The 19,600-nt window shown below is 46.2% G+C and overlaps 1 protein-coding gene across 1 annotated transcript in view; it reads right to left on the bottom strand.

Moving 5' to 3' along the window:
• Positions 1–4,739: 4,739 nt before the first annotated feature.
• Ralgapa2 (Ral GTPase activating protein catalytic alpha subunit 2) overlaps positions 4,740–19,600 on the bottom strand; it is a 271,739-nt gene continuing 256,878 nt past the window's right edge. The window contains exons 40-41 of the mRNA XM_028754273.1: positions 11,446–11,485; positions 4,740–8,265 (exon numbers count right to left, since the gene is read on the bottom strand). Of these exons, the coding sequence (XP_028610106.1) occupies positions 11,481–11,485 (5 nt within the window). The 3' untranslated portion in view covers positions 4,740–8,265; positions 11,446–11,480. The remainder of the gene's footprint in view (positions 8,266–11,445; positions 11,486–19,600) is intronic.

The raw sequence follows: 19,600 nt of genomic DNA, 5'->3' as shown, positions 1-19,600 counted from the left end.
ACATCTTTTATCCTAGCACTTGTGAAGCAGAGGCAGGTGGGTTTCTGTTAAGTTTGAGGCTAGCCTGTCTTCATAGACAGTTTCTAGCCAGCCAGAGCAACATAGATAGACTTTGTATCAAAAACAAAAACAAAACTGCAAACAAACTCAATACAGGGGTTTACTTTGGCTCACAGATTTCAAGGGTTTGGCTCAAGACTGGTTAACCTCATTGCTTTTGAGCTGTGGGGAGGCAGCTCATTGTGGTAAGAACATGTGGAGAAACCCAAAGTCTCTCACTTCATGATGGGGAAGTGAGGGCAAAAGGAAGAAAGAGATCATGGTCTCACAGTCTCTTTCGAAGGTATGTGTCCAATGAGCTAAAGCCTCCCAGAAGCTCCATCTCAAAGCTTCAACTGTAGCCTGACATCTCCAGCTAGGAGCCTAGTCTTTGACCTGAAAGCATTTTCAGCACATTCCAGATCCAGCTTTGGAAATTTATCCTCAAAAATAAGAGCAGCTACATGCTGAGGTCTCAGTGCGACGGCACTTATTGCAGGGGTATTGTTACAAAGAACACTGAGGACACCTTAATGTTTACATGTGGGCCAAGGAAATTAAATTCCATATGGAGGAAAACTATGCCATCAGTCAGCATGATGAAATAGAGGCATGTGCACCCATGACATAGTAAATCATTTTTGTTGTTGTTCTTTGTTTTTCAAAACAGGGTTTCTCTTTGTAGCTCTGACTGTCCTGAAACTCACTCTGAAGATCAGGCTGGCCTTGAACTCACAGAGATCCACCTGCCTCTGACTCCCGAATGCTGGCATGCACTACCATCACACAGCAACATGGTAAATCTTATAAGAACATTCGAGTAACATATTATAATACTATTTCTGTACAAAAGATGGCATCTTTGTGTTTGCATGAATCTGGAGAAAAAATTGTTCAGAAGGAATTTGTGTTTAATAACCTGCTTACCATTTTCAGGGAGAGGGGAGTTGGGATAGGGGCAAAAATAGAAAATATATAGCGTATCCAGGGTATCATGCATCCATACTGTCTGTTCTTTGTGATCTCGGTGATGCTAAGTGAATAAACAAATCTTTCTTGATTAAGAAGTTCCTGTTCAAGACTTCCCACTGCCATCCGTCTTTGGCTTTTCCTGAAATGAAGTGACAAAATGCTCCCAGAGGAAAGCTAGTGGGGTAACCATTTCTGAGGTGCATGGAGGACAGAATGGGTTGGCAGTGTTCAGGAGGAGAGCTGATGCTGCCTCTCAAACCACTGGTGAAAAATGTGCTGCCGAGGTGTAGCCACTCCAAGGGCGGGGGTGTCTCACAGAGGCCCTCGGGTCCCACTTAGCCTGGCAGCGTTTCTTGGGGAATATTGATCAAAAGTGCTCACCTCTATCATCTGAGGAGCATAATGCAGTCTGTGAGTATTCATGGAAAAAAGCTTTTCTTGGCCAGGCTATTTTCTGAAGTCAAAAAGATCCTTTCAGGATCCGTAATAGCCATCCCTCCACACTTCACACCCTCAGTGAAAAGCACACTCCAATTTTCAGACCCTAGGACCCTACGCCAAGGAGGAGGCTGACGAGTGGGACCTATTCATGTAAAATAGTCTGTCAAACTCAATGAGTATTTTGCCCGAGGGAGAGGGAGGGATACATGCTAGATTAAAAATTCCACCTGGACACACAGGAAAAGACACCCTTCTCCCTGAGATCCTTTAATGCATCTTTTCTTTCTTAAATGTCTTCAATGGAACTTTCAGTCATATACATACTGTAGTCAGCTATGGAAGGCAGCATATTGGTGTGAGAGTGAATCTGTGTTTTTCATGTCTGACAAGTATTTCCTAGTTTCTCTGACTTTGGCAGAATTGTATACATTATTTTTTAATTTACCTGTCTATCATCTGCTTACACACACACACACACACACGCACACACCGCTCTCTCTCTAGTACTGGGGACCAAACCAGGGACCTCATGCACGTATGGCGAGTGTTCTATCACATAGAGCACAGCAACTTAAATCCTTACCTTTCTCATATTATCCAACTCAATTTAGCCTAGTAGAGACTTAGGTATTAAAATATTTTTCCTATAACGTTCTAACCACCAAAACCAACCAAACAAACAAAAACACGATGCAATTTGAACAAGTTCTTTTCAGTGACTCTTTAGCAGGGGTGTCATTTCCTATGGGTCCCTGCTGTGGTGTTACTGGTCAGCTCCTTTGGCGCATATGTGAAAGCACCTTTGGACAGGGATTGTACCACACGCACACATGGCCTTCCCTACTTGGGCCATCATCCATGCTGGAGAGATGCTACAGCAGCTACAGTGTGTGGAAAACCCAACCCTTGGAAGCAAGGGGTCCCTGGGGGTGTTCAAGAACCTTGGTGTCTTTACCATTGTACTCTTGAATCCTTACCTGCAAATGTTCTTAGGAAGCAATCACAACTGTGATCAAATGGTAGCAAGTACTAATCACCATGTGGCTTCTTAACTCTGGAAGGTGGGAATGAACTTCCAGGGTGTGGCTGACCTGCCTGGGCATTGCACCAAGCCTCCCTTGGTGCCAGATCTTTCTTTTCAAAGTCCACCATTTTTTAGTTAAGACCTGTGCAAGCTGTTTTTCCAGGAAAGTTCTATCTGAAGGTTTTTGAATTCCCAGTAGGGGTTGGTTCCAAGTGTTCTTTTTGTATATAACAGAGAGGTCATACTTCTGGCAGATGAGATCCTCCCAGTGTCAAAACCTTGTTGTGTTCAGCCTGGCTCCTATGACAGTGACTCAAGGTGGTCTCAGATGTGGACTTAGGAACACCCTAACAGTGGCTAAACTACAGCGGGCATGTGGAAACTACATTGTTCAAGAAACAGTCTCTGGACTGGCTAAGGACAGTTAATGGTGCTGAGTGGGGGTGCCACTAAGATGTGGGGACCCAGAGATACCTCCTGACAGTCTAGCTGCATCAGGTCCCCCCCTCTCTTAGACAGCAGAGGTAGACGAGGACAGGGTGGGTGTTCCCAGCTGTAGACCAGGGTGTTAAGGAACCATATATGTAGAGAAGTTTACTTTCTGATCTTTTCTCACAACCCCCATGGATTTTGTTTGTTTTGTTGAAAAGGAAATGCATCCATACGAAGAAGAGAAATGAGAGCAGCACTCTTAGATATTCACGTTTCTATCAAGTGGCCTTGGCTTAAATGACACACACAGAGCCACAGAGCACATGTGTGTATAGAAGTAAACACTGTAAATGTGGTTATCTTCTCACTAGGAAATACTCTATTTGAGGCAACAGGCTTTTATTTGCCCTGGAATACAAACCAAACCAAACCCCATGACTGCATTCTTCTAATAATGATCCTCTTCATCGGAAGCTGGACTCTATGACACGGTCTGAGACTCCATGGGGGGTGCTGATGAGGGTTTTTGAAAATGACTCAATCTCTTACAGGAAACATGATGCCTTAGAATCAACCAACCCCTCCCCATCTTTTTGCTATAAATAAGAAAGTAGTCTTTATGAGACAATAGTGGCAACAGCCTTTACATTTCAAGTGCTCATTTCCATATCTGAAAGGTATCCCAATGTGACCCCAGAGGAAAGCTCCCTGTGAATCCTGGAAGGCCATCTGCCAAGCTGAAAGGTTAGCAAGAGGGAGGAACTCAGCTCCAAGAGCATATGTAGGGCAGTGGCCACCCGGCTCCACAGACACATTCAGACTGCCTTCAATACCACCAGCGGGGCTCTTCTGGCTCCCTAAATGATCCCTGGGCATCCATCACCTTCTGGGCAGCTTGAAGGATGCAAATGCTTTAGTTCTATCCTGGAAGTGAGGTAGGAATCTGACTCCTTAGAGGAAACTAAAATGATTCCTAAGGCTGAGGAGTACTGTTTCTGACTCGCAGGGCCTGTGTTGTTCCCAGCAGGAACTATCTATATGAGCTCTTGGTTACCAGTTAAACTAAAAAGAAGTCAGGTCAATTCAGGCTCTGCTTTGCACTTGACCCCCCAGAACACACCAGGATGACCCTTTCTCAGGACACCAACATGTTCCGTAAGTAACAGGTACTCAGCAAGCATTGGCTACAAAACAAGTAAATGATTTTTTACAAACTTGGCTGTTTAGTATCCTGAGAATTCACTACTGTCTGGAGCACAGAGTGGCCCAGGATGCTCTCAGAGACCATGGGACAGGATACAGTGTGATTGCTGAAGCTCTGAGGAAGGAAATATCAATACCTGACTTTGGTCACAATAGAAGGAGTCCAAGGAGTCCAAATTACATGTAAAATATGTGATTTTTAAAAGTCCTCAAATACTCCTTACTCCCTAGGGCCAGGGACTCTAGCTAGTACAGGGGACTGCCTAGAAAAGACAAAGCAGGGGGTAAAGGTCATTGTGAGGCTACATACCAGTTGCAGAAACAGACCATCCTGGCCCACTCATGCTATTATAAAGGTGGGATGAGCCTAAGTAGGTGAGAACATGTATGGAGGACAGGGGGTTTTGAGGAACCACATGTGCAGAGAAGCTTGTGACCACCAGAGGCTGCAGGTCTTCTGTAGCTGGATGTTAGCAAACCATGGTACGAACCATGAAGTAATTCTACACGAACATGTGTAAGCTCTCTGAATGGTATCAACTACCATACTGGACACCTCTGCCAGCTTTGGTTTACAGAATGCTTTGAATAACTCTGCTCAATAAAAAAAATCAAATCAACATTTTAATTAGATGGTGGGAAAAACTTTTATTTCCTACAAACTATGAGAATGTCAGAAACACGCAGCACCTAGGTGCTGTGTTTCTCATTCATCAAATCATCACAGTAAATCAGAATGAAAGAGAGCGAGCTGTAGTGGGAGGCACCATCACGAGCTAAGTGTGTTCCCAGCATGGCTGCCCTTGTGGAGTGTCCCTAGTGCGTGCACACTCCTGACAGGGTGGAGCAGGTTTGGAGGTTCCCCCAACCACACACCCCTCAGAACAACCTAGATGTGCAATGGGAAGTTAAATAACAAGAAACCTCAAAACAACCAAACAACATGCTATAACTTAATTTATCATGTCTATCAAATGTCCCCTTATTTACACATACTAAATATCGTAGACCTGAAGCTAAGGAAATGCTTGCTTACTGTGTACGTCATATACATAGAAACTGGGTGCAAATACAAGGATGGGGGTCTCTGGATGAGTTTCCCTTAGGTGTGGTGACATCCCCCTCAGTAACTATGGAGTGGTACAGCTACATACAGACACACAGGAAAGTTTAGAGGGTTCACCAAACCTCCACCACGAGTCAGTGGAGAAAAGGAAGGGACACCTGAGGACAGTCAGGAAGACAGGGTTTGCACGGCTCTCTGGAGCTGTGTGATCTCCTTTATAAGGCTAAACAGCCACACGGCAGAGGCAGAGTCCATCCCTGGGGCTCTCAAGATCTGCCAGCTTGGCTGCTGAAGACACTGGAAAAGTCACTCAGTAGGCTATATAGCTTTTTTTCAATCTGCTGAAGGTCTGGCTATTTTTAAAAAGTCCTAACTTTGTGGGGTTACTATTTTTTTTTTTTTTACAGCATGAAAGTCTAATCAACAAGATTATAAACATCAGTTTCCCTCTTTCTGGACATCCAGAAGTCAGCATGTGGAGAAGGGCGGCCACTGGCCAGGCCCTGCAGGAGCCCAGAGAGTCTTACCACACTTCGGGGTAATTAGGGACACTTTTATCACAGATGGCTGACCCACTAATACTAATATGATGAGTGGCTCTTGGGAGGGTCTCACCAGATGAGTGACCCTTAGCAATTTTGCTAAAAGACATTTATTATGAAAACACAATATTTGCTTTTCTAACTGACAAAAGAAAACACCAAACTTGATCATTTTAATTTTCCACCCCAAATAACAAGAGCTGCTGGATGCAATCAAACATGGCTGCCAGAGTCCCTACTCCACAGCTCCTAAGTCTCTAAGCAGAGCTATTACCAACCTAAGACCATGGACCACATTAATAAGTAAAACATAAACAGACATAAACTGTTGCTGTCAACCTGGGTGTGGGGTTGGTAAAATCATTAGGTTATAAGAAGTTCAAATTATTTGCTACCTCCAATTGAATTTCTCACTCCATGTCTGAGGGCTTGTGGAAGCAAATGAAATTATGAACAGACAGCTGTGGGAGTTAAACAGGACCTCTGGGACCTGGGTTGTGGCCCTGGGTTGTATTGCAACTGAAAAAGATGAAAAGGAAAGACTTCCAAAATGACAAGAATTCCATAAAGGGTTTATGGGGCCTGAAGATAAGTGTTCCTGCAGAAGCTACTTAATGACAGAGTGCTGTGGGGGCCTTTAGCGCCCAGGACGTGGGAGGAGCTTTCTGCAGGAGCCAGGTCTAGGTACTTTGTAAACACCAAAGTAGCAGATCAATAACAGAAGTCTGAACAATACTGGCCACACACACAGACACATACAGACACACAGACACATACAGACAGACACAGACAGTGGGTGGGATCAGAATCAAGGTTTCACTGACACAATGGGAAATGTCATGACAGCCTATTTCCCTTCTATCACCATTAACCTCCCAGTAAGTGAGCATCCTGGACCATTAGAAAACAGCACCCAGAGCCTTTTTTTCTGCTTTGCAATGCCCTGCTCTCTATGATTGTCAAGCAGCTCTCCAGGGGCTTCAGTCTGTGGCCTGGGATGAGAGGCTGTTAAACTCCCTTCACAGCAGGATGGGTTCTCCCTGCAGTGGGAGGTGCTCCTAGAATGTCTCACTCTCTCAATTCCCACTCACTACAAAACTGAGTATGGCTTCTGGCTCTACTCCTTTCTCTACCAAGGTCAGTAGCAGCCAAATCAGCTCTGTAGTAGATATAAAAAGCTGGCTTCTCTGGGGAATGGACACTGGTGAGGTGGATAAGCAGGCTCAGAGGAGTGACCAAGCAGGGTAGGAGTACTAACGTGTGTGAGATCAGAGGGCAGAGGAAGGTAGAGAGGTAGCTACATCCAGGACGTTCTTTCCCATGCCTGAGCCCCTCCAGTCTGTCCTCTACAGCTGCTTCCCTGCTCTCAGTAAAGGGTCATCTAGATGTGTGCACTGGGAAATGACCTCACGTAGCAGAACCATGCACAAGGGATGGCCTCTGCTGCATTTGCTGTTTCCCTCTGAGGCAGAGCAGGGAATGAAGCAACACTGGAGCTCGGAGACAGCACCAGGGCCAGGACAGAGGCATGGGAATGGAATGTGTGTATGTGTGAGTATGTGTGTGACCATGCAGAAGTCTTCCCTGTGAACTCTTAGTTGCCATATACTAAGGTCCAAGATGTCCAAGTCCAGTAAGGGACACATTTAACTCCTTCCTTCCCTCCCATCCCTAATAGGCACAACACACCTTCCTTGGAGCCAATACATAAAATTTGATTCGTGTGTGTGTGTGTGTGTGCTTTGATGTGTGTGGTGCTGGGCTGGGCTGGGCTGAGGTGAGCAGGGCTGCTACCCATTTGCATAGTGCTCTCCTGTGGATCCTCCCATGTTGTTAGATACCCTGCTCACTCTGTGTGGGAACATCACCTGACAGAACTTCGTGTTGTCAGGAGAATCTTAAGTCAGTGGACCTCAGGCTCCAGATGGAAACGGTTCAATGATGGAGGTGAAACTTCCTGTGGGAAAAGACTCTGGGGACAGCCAGTTTCCATGATGATGAAATTTTGAGTAAAGTATAAATCCTAACATAAGGATTAGCAAAATCAGTATGGAGGAAATTCCTCCAACAGTTACACAGTTGTCTTGTCAGCCCTTTTGGGAATCAAGCTTGGGTATATAAATGAAAGGAAAACAATTCAGTGATACAGACAAGCGCCCTTTGCCCCTTCCTGTGGGCCCCGAACCTTTAGCTACTGTGTTCACTGTGTTCTGCTTAAGGACTGTATGTGGGCTTCTCCATCGCCATTATGACAGCAGGTTTGTTCCTGGTTGAGGATGACTTTTTCTTTTCTTCTTCTGATGCCTAAGGTTTGGTGAGATTCCAGGACAAGAGAGACACAGCTTTGTTTGAAGGTTCCACACAAACTAGACTACCTCTGACCCTGGGGGTCCGAGCTATGGGAAGGCTTGCTGCACATGCTGGCACAGTGGCAGTTTCCTGAAGTCTGGATTTTGAGGATTCTGGGAAAATCAGGGGAGTCTTGCCTGTCTCTTCCATATGGAGGATTTTCTTGGGATCCATACTCAGGCTGAAGATCAAGACCCCTGCAAAGGAAGCAGAGAATGGCCACATCACAGAGGTCAATGAGAATCTCTAGCTACACACTGGAGGAAGTATATACAGTGCTCAGGAAACACAGAAGACAGGGAACTTGGTCACTGGGAAATGGGTTTGAAGTCCTCCCTGCCCCACACTGTGCCAGGCAAGGATGTTTGTTGAATTTATCAAAAAAGAAATGCCACTCCTCTTAGTGTTTGCCCTGGGCTCTTCTACAACATAAATGAAATTACAGATCTATGGATCATTGATATAAAATCAGCTTTTCTGGCTCTTACTAGCCAGAAAAAAAAAAAAAATGAATGAAGAGAAAGGCATTGGATTGCGGTACACTGGAGTGAAGGCCACAAAGGAGCCCTGGGCAGAGTCAATGGCAATGCTGTGTTTCTGGGATCCTAGCATGTTTACATTTTGATATTTCACACGAGTTACTACTCACTTAGTCCCTAGGGACTAAGACAGAGGTCACGCCTAAATTGCTAGTCTGAATGAGTCCAGATGAGCATGCAGCTATTTGGCACTAGAGGGAACAAGGAATAAAATTAAAACTCGCAGCTCTGCACTCTTCCCATCCCCAGGGTGGCTGTCTGGGAGCTCAGAGGAATACAAGAATGCCTGCTGCAACACCCGGCCACTGTTGCGGCTTCGCTGGCCTCCCAAGGGCCACTCTGCGAATGAGAGGATGCTTTCATCACCCTCCCCCTTGTAATATATTTTTAAATGCTCTAAATGCTCTAAGCTTCCCTGGGTGGCCCCTGCCTAGAACAAACCTCAAAAGCAGGACTCCTGCAGCCTCCTCCCTATGGACTTCTCCTTTGAAATTGTCATTCCTAGTGTTTGAAATTTACTTGGGTTGTTTTGTTTGTTTGTTTATATGTCTTCTGACCTTGTCCTATCCTTTCTGGGGAAGAGCTTCAGAAATCAATATTTAAAGTTTCCCTTGACTCATGGAGACACTCTGTCCCATGCTTAATTTTCACTCTCAGTTTCCGAGGACAAACTTTCCCTCTCCCACTGTTCTAGGCTCACTGGGGCTGCTGTCTGGACAGAGAGGTCTTGGGCCCTTCTATTGTCTGCTTCCTCAGAAACAGGCTACTACGGGTGGGGTTAGCTCAGTGGTAGAACACTCGCTTTGCATGCATGCAGCCTTGAGTCCCAGCATTGCAAAATTACAAAACCCAGGTTGCCTTAAACAAAGGCAGCACAGCAGCTGTGGCCATCCAACGATCAGTGTTGTTTTTAAATGTGCATTTGTTTTGTCTACGTATATGTCTGTATGCTACTTGGTGGCCGCAGTTACACACAGTTGTAAGTTGCCATGTGGGTGCTGAGAATTAAAGCCTGGTCTTCTGGAAGAGATGTTCTTCACTGCTGAGCATCTCTCCAGCCTCCCCCAAGGACCAGGTTTTTAAGGCCACCTCTCTCTCTCCTAGCTGTTGGGACTGGGCAGGAACATTTGATGATGGGCAAAAGGCGGTATGGGAAAACCTGTCTGAACCTCAGAGGATTCTGATTTGCAATGCCACCCACTCTGATTACATCAGTTAGAATTAAGAAGCCAAGAAGAAAAAAAAAAGCAAGTCAGTAAATGCTTAAAGACAGCAGGCAAAGGAATAAAAGCACTTGCTCAGGTTTGGTCAGAAGCAAACATTTTAGCCCGTACCCTGATCCCCCTCGACCAAGGAAAACCAGGATAGTTGGGTCACAACTTGAGCTCCTACAGATGGACAAGGTAGTATCAGCTGTCCCACTGAGTAAACCTGAGCCAGCATTTCACAGCTCTGCAGACAAGGGGCTTGTACTCCTAAAGGCAGAGAGTAAAGGCACACCAGGATCCAGTGCCCCATGACTCATGCATTCCTTCAGTCTTTGACTTGTGTCCACTGATGCACCCTTTGACGGCTGCACAGGCAGGAGCTGAGGAATGCAGACATGAATCTCAAAGGATAAGGGCTGCCTTTTTGATGCAGTGACTATACTTGCAAGCTGCGGATAGTGCTGCCTCAGCCTGGCCTCCACTGGGGATGGAAGCTGTGTCTTATTCAAAGGCCATTCGGACTGTTTTACCTCTGCCAGGGCAGGTGCAGGAGCACATGGGAGGGAGGCCTCTAAATACAAACCTTTGCCCCTAAATCCCTACTGGGAAGGGACCTTACAAATCTGCTTCACCCCTTTCTGACTAGAGAACTTGTGTTCTGTAGATCCTATCACCTTTAAGGGATGATGTAAGTTAGCCAAGCTGGGACTGGTCTAAAGCCACGACTGAGAAGAAGAGGAAGGGTAGCTGGGCTAGAGAAATGGAATCACTATAGTGGCCATCTGTACATCCAGTCGGCAGGTACAGCAGGCTGCTGGGTCACAGAGATGTCCTGGGTAAGCTACTTCTATTTGTGTTGGGACCACCGTAGGAACACGGTTACTAAATGACAGCTTTCTCTTTTGAGTGGATTTATCATAGGTGCTATTCAAGCATCTCCTGCCTGTGAACCAGAGAACCAGTACAGCCAGGCCATACTGGAGAGTTGCTGCCCAGTCCTGCAGTGGTGGCTGTCATCCATCTGAGTTATCTGTGCTGGGTCAGGATCCTGGAGCCAGGACAGAGAGGTCAGCTGGGAGGTCACACCTGCCATCTCAGCTCGCTCTGAGCATCCTAGGCTATGGATCCAGGGATTCACTGCCCTCTTCACTCTCCCAGCCTTTGTCTGCTTCTCTTCCTCCAGCTGCTCCATTCATCAGCTCCCCCTGTGTGGAGGCCTTGGCCTTTGGAGGCCTCTGCTAAGGCAAGCAGTCAAAGGCTAGGCCAGCAAGCGCCTCATCTTATCGGCTCATCTCAACATCCTGCTTCTCCAGGCTTGGTCAACAAAAAAAAGGGGGGGGGGGCCTGTACCCATGGCTCCCTGCAGCCCCCACACAAAGGGGAGGTGACAAAGACATTTTCCACGATGGCAGGTGTTGGTGTCAGATTCCACCCAGAGTGTACTCGCAGAAGAAAGGCAGGCAAAGCTGGGCTCCACAGGCAGCACAGACATGTAGGGGCAGGAGAGTAGGCAGGGCCCCTTGGGAGGAGACAGGAGGCAGGCAAGGCTGAGGCCAAAGAAGGAACGTGGTTATGTAAAAGTCAACTAAGGGTTTGGTGGGGGTGGGGGACCCACCAAAGTTAGTCTTACCTCGCTCAAATATCGTAATGAGACCATTCTGTATTTTAATCTGAAGAGAGAAAAGATAAAAATCCAGTGAATGAAAGGGTGGCACGCCCCCAGCTGCAGCTTGATAATGATACACACAGCTAATAACACACGTAGCCCCCCAGCTGCAGCTTTCCTGAAAGCTCACTTGCATACTCACTTGATGGGATCGAATGCCAGTTGGTGCTGTGTTTACAACGGAGTCCTCAGAAGCATGCAGACCTGAGGGAGGATCTCAGCCCCTGCTTCCTTATGACAGGTCCCTGTCACGTGCTCCACATCCTGACTCCCTATACTGCCCACAGCACATGCACCCTGGTTTTGCTTTCAGAAAGCAGTTTTCTACCCCACCCTCCCTTCCCCAACTCTCCTGAATTCTAGATAGCTAGGCCCCTCTTGAGTCTGGATGTTAGCAGTGACACAAACATTGCTAGGATTGTAAACTCAGACTTTCTGCTGATCTCATCTGCCAAGGTTGGCACAGCGACCAGAGTTTTTTCTAACACCATTTGGGCACTCTTTTTTTTTTATGCCTCTATGAAGGAAGTATGTGCACATCTATGAAGTTTAATTTTCTAAGCTATTGATGAACACTCAGGCCCTGAGTTTTGAGTACTTGGGGTGGGAAGCCAAGATCCTTAGCCAGCCCCGATGACCAAATGGCAGCTCCTTGTCCTACTGTGAACTTTGCTCTTTCACCATGTGAGGGCATGAGCAGCTCTGTCTGGGCTAAGGACCCAGTAGATCCTTAGACATTAATGCAATTTTCTACATTTCTTATTTTTTTCCAGTGTGCCATACTTCAGGGCTCCATTTCATCTAATGGAAGATGACAAACAGAGAGTGCCTCTGTGCCTGGGTCTACCTTGACTGGAGAGCCTCAGGTTCTCAGAGCCACGCCCCTGATGCCCTCCCATGTGAGAAGAAGCTCTTTATGAAGGGGGATCCTTGATCTCACTCTCTTGCAGCCCCCCAGTCCTGGTTATGCTATGCATACAGGCCCTTGATTGGTGGAAGCCCAGAAAGCAGATGGTGCGCTAACAATGGAAGACTTGTTTGTAATTGCTGATGAGGACTGGTTTGCTCCTCTCCTGAGGGTCCCCAGACACAGCCTAGTGTGGTGTGCTGGCCCACAAAGACTATCTCAGTAACTGCCAATCCATGGTTGAATTAAGGCGAGGCAGAGGCAGAGGCAGAGGCAGTTAGAGGCTGCCTTGATTATTCCATAGGGCTCAGATGTCACCTGCTCTTGACATACAGGCAGGACTCTTGAAGGGTGAGCTCCCAGTTGCTGGGATCAGGGAATAGGCTGTAGCTTCTTAGCACAATGTACAATCCTAGGGGTTAGCACACAGACTACTGGAAGGGTCTAGAAGAGAGAGCACTGAGCTTGGAGATAAGGAATGAGAAGAGCCTGGGAGGTACATGATAGCCCGGGAGGAAAGAGGTACAAAGTATGTTTTTTTTCCATCTTTCTTTTCATCAACTGGACACCAGATATGTGGAGTGCCATTATAGGCTATAGCAATGGATACAACAAACAAAAGCCTTGCTTTGGGAGCTCTAGTAGAGGGTAGGGGAAGTAGAGCATGAAAATAAGTGGACCACATATTTCTGTGGTATCCTAAGGTAGAGGACAAGTTAGGAAAGGAAAGTCTTGAGAGGCTCCAGGGTGACTTAGAGATGCTGTCCTCCAGGGTTACAGTGTATTCTGAATAAGAAGACATGATTGGACATCAGTAGTGCTGGGACATCAGCAGCCAGTTTCTTTACACATAGGAGCACCTAGAGAAAGACTCATAGAGAGACCCCGTCACAGTCTACCTCAGACACTAACCAGCCTGGCTGTAGCCAGTTGGCAGCTCATACACAAGAGTTTGAGCCTGGAGAAGAATCAAGAGGCCATTTTCAGAGAAGTGTTTTACTTTTTGGTGTTGTGTGACTTCTTTGATATTCTGGATATCATCAACATGATCTATCTATCTATATTATATATATAATAATTTAGAAATAACTTCTATGGTTCGAGGTTTGCATTCTCTGAAGTTCAGCAGCTTGGATTTGCTATATGAGAGCCTTTGTAGGGCATGTTTCTCTCAGCTACAGAGGAGTGCAGTTTGAAGCAAGCTTCTTATCTTTGAAGAAAGGCTGCTGTCCAGCATTGACACTTGGGGTAAATGTGGGCCAGGGCAGACATGATACACGGCTGCCTCTCCCCACATCCTCGTTACTGAACAGTCAGTGTGGAAATGATTAACTGGTTCAAGATAATTAGGAAGGAGAATGATTTTGAGAGTTGGCATGGGTGAGGGAGAAAGACTGGACCAGGGTTCCAGCTTTAGGCAAGTGCTAACTATTCTCCCAGCAGGAAGGCAGGCAGAGGAGGATCAGAGCCCTGACGGGGGTTATTCAGACCCCTTGGAATGGCTCTGAGGAAGGGAACAGGTGCAGGCAGTGGATGGGGAAGCCTGCACATGCAACTCAACACTGGCAAACCAAGACCGGTGGGGATTTGCCAGCCTAATTAACATCTCCAAATGGCCAAGGATGGTTTCCAGTATTTCCAATCCAGTAGCAGTGGCTATGTCCTGGCTCCAGTCCTGGCACTGGGGTTGGCTTCCCCTGCTTAGTTGTTGGTCTTGCCCATCAACTTTGGTTCTGAATCAGAAAGCCAGGACAGCTGGACCAACAGGCATGGGGTGGGGGGAGGGGGCGGGGAGGAGGAAAGCACCTGAACTGTGGTTTGTGTGTAGGCTTGCTTGTGTTAGGGCCTTCGTAAACAGTCGGGACATTAAGAGAAACTTTGATGGCAATTTTTTTTCTTGCCCAAATATTATGTGAGCTTAGGAACTCAATGTACACATGAATGAAATTATGAAAGTATAACCATGCTAATAAAATAATTTTAAAAACACAGTAAATGCAGGGCTGGAGAGATGGCTCAACAGTTAAGAGCACTGACTGCCCTTCCAGAGGTCATGAATTCAATTCTCAGCAACTACATGGTGGTTCACAATATCTGTAATGGGATCAGATGCCTTCTTCTGGTGCTCCTGAACACAGGTACAATGTACTTATATAAATAAAATAAGTAAATGAATCTTAAACACACACATATACACTAAACGCTACAGCATGAAGGAACTTTGGAAGCAGGCTATGTGAAAGAAGCTGAGTCATCATATTAGCTGGTTGCATTCATGTGTCTAGAATAGGTAGAGGCAGAGAAATGAAGGTGGATTAGTGGCGTCACAGGATCGAGGGTAAGGTTTGTGGAAAGAATGAAGACTATGAGTGTGCTTTATTTTATTTCTAGGGGAAATGAAACATTCTAGAATTAGACTATGGAGATAGTTGTACAATCTGTGAAAATACTAATAGTATCAATTGTATACTTTAACTGCATAATTTGTAAGATATGCAAATTATATCTCTCAATATGACCTTTTTTAAAATTTTTTTTTAAAGTTTTCTTTCTTTCCTTTGTATGGTGGAGACTGAAGCCAGGGTGCATGGTGGTTAAGTATTTACCACTGAAGTATACTTCCCTCCCAATTTAAAAAACAAGGCAGAACAGGACAGAAAGTGGTCTGAGAAATATTCTGTGCTCTCCATTTCAAAAGCAATCTTGAATGACTTCAAGATTTAGGGAGAACACTCACCTGTGGGCCCGGGGCGGGGGGCAGGGTAGCGATGAGGCCACGTGGACATCACCGACAGCTCCTGAGCTGAGCCACTCTACACACTTCACAGCACCCTCAAAGCAAGTGCCCCTCCTGCAGGTGACACACTACTCCTAGTGCCCAAAGCTGACTCTAAGATGTCCTGTATCTTGAGTTCAACTTTCTTAAAACAACTCAAGAGTGGCCTGTTTGGGGAGGGGCTAGGAGCGTTCTACCTCTGTGCTCCCTGGGGTTTGGTGTCTGCCACTCAGGACTGTATTTTTTAATCCCCTGATAAGCAATAGCTTAAAAAAAAAAAGTAGCAGTTAGGTCTGTGGACATTTGTGGGGGAGTACTGTGAGTCTGAAGCATCCAAGAAAACATCAGAGGAGCGATGGAACTCTTTTGCAGTTTTATTGATACAAACAGCCCCTTTGGAGCTGGGATGGGACTGGGGATATGATCCTGTGAGGGATTACTTATTCAAAGTGTATGAGTCCTTAGACCTAATGTCTAGCACCCAAACACACGAGCAAACAAAACACTCCTGTTGTCTTTAGACAGTCAGGGGGCAGTATGGGCCTGAGATCAAGGCTTTGTCTACTGGAGCTCTTGACATGCACTCCAGTAAAGTTGGGAGCAGACAATAATTAAGTTCATATTAGTTACATTTCTCGGGTGTGAGGGTCAACGTAGGAGAACATTTGCTATTTGTACCACAAGTTGCCCAGGCCATGAACCCAACAAATGAGTCCCTTCTGCCTTTGAGGGGAATGCTTTGCTTTTGGTACAATAAACGGTTTCCTCTTGGTCATGTGTCTGCTTATTCCTGTGGATCTGTTCCAACACAATGGGTGTCCAAAGGAAGGGACCCTGAACGTGTCCAAGAATGAGTCTTTTCTGGGACAGAAAGACCAAGCCCAGATCTTGCCATGACCAGGCAGCCATATGCTATGATAACACCACTTTCTTAGTTCTTCACCTGCCAAGGAAATAAACCTTCCTCAGAGGAGTCGAATGCTGGGAAAGTGCACAGAAATGGCCTGTTGTAAACAGCAACTAAAGTCTGTGGAGTGTTCTGCAGACCTTCCCCTATTGTTTTGAGATGAGGTCTTGCCGCATTCCCCAGACTGGCCTTGAACTCCTGGGCTCAAGGGATCCTCTCATTTCAGTCTCTCAAGTAGCTGGGCCTGCAGGCATGTATCACCACATGAGGCTTTTTAAGTGAGACAGGACTACAAGAACCACTTCCTATTCCTCAGGTCACTCTGTGCTGGGCAGTTATTCACATTGCTCAAGGTCAGAGTGAGGTGAATGGCTTCATATCAAAGTTCTACCTGCCTCATGCTCACCTTCCTTTCACCTGGGTAGCCAAGATAAAGGATTGTACCCCATGATACTGTGGTGTGTGGGGCACAGTGCACTCATAGTGAATTTTCAGGAGGGATGTCTCTGCACTGCCACAGCCTTTGACTGATAGTCACACAGGCCTGTGTGCCTGTTGATACAGTGAATGAGGTATTACCTAACTTGTCCTTGCTTCCAGTGTCCAGTCTCTCCATAGAAGCCAGGCTAGGCCTTTCAAACTATGATCATACCGTGTTACCCTACTTCTCTGTCTCTGATCTTCTGAATCTTCATTCATTGATGACTCTGTTCTTTCAAGCCCCAGACCTTCACTAGTCCCAGGAATGTCAAGAAAGCTCTGACCTGTGAGGGTTTCCCCCTCTGCTCCCTGCCTGGCTTCTACATATGGCCCATTTCCTCAACTCCATCCAGAGTTTTCATCAGTGTCTTACTCTCAGTGAGACTTTTGCTGACCTGTTTCCCTCCCCTCCTCCCTCCTTTTTAATGATTTGAGAATCTCACATCATGTACCTGGATCGTGCTCACCTCCCAGTCTTCCCCCCAGAAAAGAAAAACTAAAACAAACCAACGAACAAGTTCATTTTGTGTTGTCCATTTACTCACAGGAGCATGGTCAACCCTCTGGTGGCCCGTTCTACAAGGGACGCTTTCTCCACCAGCATCCCCCCAACACCACTGCCCCCAGAAGCCATCCACTGTGGAGAGCTGTGCTGAAACAGGGCTCACATGCAGAGGCAGACAAGGGACTGTCAAGGCCTGTTTTAATGCACACCTCCACACTGGGATAGGTTTTTCCTCTTATCTTCCATTGTCTTTTCTTGCTTAGCACCAAAGAGCTCCTGATGGCTGATTCCTTCTTTCCTATCTGGGAGGTAACCTCAAGGAAGGTAGAGTATCTTTCTGCTTCACCCACTTCTATGCCTCTCCTATTTAGTCCTTAGGATACTCTTATGGGGGTGGAATGTCAGAAACCCTACCCTGTGGGGTTTGTGAGATGCTTCAGGAATGAAGCTGTCGTCCTAAGGACTGATTGAGCTGCAGGAGAGGTGTGGGTACCACCAGGATTCTGACCTGGCCAGAATTTCAATACCTCATTGTGGCCTCCAATGGGTTAGGGGGACACAAGTAAGTGGAGTTTATCTGGAATTCTATCATTTTATATTCTTTAAGTGGTGAAAAAAACCAGGCTTTTGGCCATCCTTTCCCTTCCATAATGCCATGAACTTTCTTATATACCGAGAATTCAATGTTGCCATATTAATGCTGTAAATTTGCTCCCCTTCACTCTCTTCCTTCTATCTACCCATCCTCTTGTAACACTGACTGAGATGTTTCCCCATTTTCAAAAAATTTTTTCCACTCAGCATTTTGTAGGAGCAAATTTATGTTTTTTTCCCCCTGGGTGTCACCTTCAGTGTCCCTGGAAAGGACAGCACAAAACGTTCCTTCTATCCAACTGCATATTCCAATGCCAGCACGAGAGTTTCATTTGGCTTTGTGTTAGTTTGCTCTTTGCTAAGTGGAAATCCGAGCAAAATCACTGAGTTCCAGGAAGCCCCAGCTGCTAAGGTTGCACATGGACCACCTGCAAGGACAGACTGACACGAAAGCCACAACTACCATTGACAAAGAACGTGAGCCTGGGCTGTCCCAAACCCTGGGCTTGTCTCAGTCAAACTATAAAGGTTATTTTGAATACGCTTTAATTAAGGTTCATTTCCAAAACTCTGTCTGAGAAAGATTCTTGGTACCTGCTGGCCATCCCTTGGTAACTGCTTCAGTGTCCCCTGAGCCATAATTAGCAGTTAAGCGGGAAAGAGATGCCACCTGCACATAAAATCCTGGAAGGAAGCAGGATTGAGTGACTACAGTATCTCATAGGAACCAGATGCTCTGAGGTGCTTCCACAGACACACATTCTAAACAACTTTAATATGCCAGCTCCCATACTCAGAAGCTATGGACTAAAGTCCCAACACTGGTCAGGGTCTGGATGGCCCATGAATGTCTGAAAGGCTCTTTCCCAATCTACTCAGTCCATCCTGGTCTTGTGGAAGGGCTTTTTAGTTCTCAGGCATCCTAGGTTTCAGCCAGTGTTGCAAAGGTAAAAGCTGAATGATCAGTGGATGGTGAAGGACAGAGGAGTCAAGCTCCTGTTCCTAAGCTCCAGGATCACAAGACAAACAGCACAGCCCACCTCAGGAGAGTCCAAGTCACGGCCAGAAGGGTTGTTTTCCCTTATAGTCACATTTTGCTGTAATTAGGATTTTTTTTTCCTTTTTGGACATAGAGCATTCATGCATATCTTTTTTTCCTCTCTTAAGACTCACTACCACAAAAGAAGAGACACAGGTCTTCTTAAGAGTCCGAGAACTTTATGTGTATTCTTAAGTACCCTTTAGAGGTCTGCTCCGTGGCAGCAGCCTACAGAAGGCAGAGCCGTCTCAGAGATGTCACATCTGACAGGCTGCAGCATCACTTTCTAGCTGACCAAATGGAAAAAATATGTCTCACCTCTGCCTGTCTCCCAGAGCAACAGGAGGGGAGTAGCGGAGTGTTAAAAGGATACAGGGAAGAATAAGCACAAAACAGTGTGGTGACAAACAGGGCCATGGAGAGTTCTCTCTGAAACCCCGAGCATCACTTACAAAAGCACCCAGAATCAAGTTTCAGTTCCTCAGAACTGCACTACCCAGGCCTGGGGATTAACCTGGCTCTTGGCTTCCTCTGTCTCCCCATACCAGGCTTTGACCATATTGCTTGTCACTGACCCACTTTTCCTAAGAGATCGAGAAGGGAGAAGGCAGATGAAATGTAATTATAGGTGTTTGTTCTGCATCTTGCATCAGACCCAACACATCTGTGGTCTGGAGACACACCTGTACCACTTAAAGCAACAGCCTGACTTCTTTCTGCTCTGCATTTCTATTTTCCTCCTGTCACATGTGTTGTGAAAAAAAAGAGATGGCAGGCACTATTCTTTAAAGAATGTATAGCCCCCTTAGATAAATACACACACTACAGAGTTACATGTTCTAAGAGAGACAGAGAGAGACAGAGAGAGAGAGAGAGAGAGAGAGAGAGAGAGAGAGAGAGAGAGAGAGAGA

Source organism: Grammomys surdaster, unplaced genomic scaffold (assembly GCF_004785775.1).
Source record: "Grammomys surdaster isolate TR1022 unplaced genomic scaffold, NIH_TR_1.0 129, whole genome shotgun sequence".
NCBI classification, from domain to species: Eukaryota; Metazoa; Chordata; class Mammalia; order Rodentia; family Muridae; genus Grammomys; species Grammomys surdaster.
This window is presented reverse-complemented; position numbering and strand designations above follow the sequence as displayed.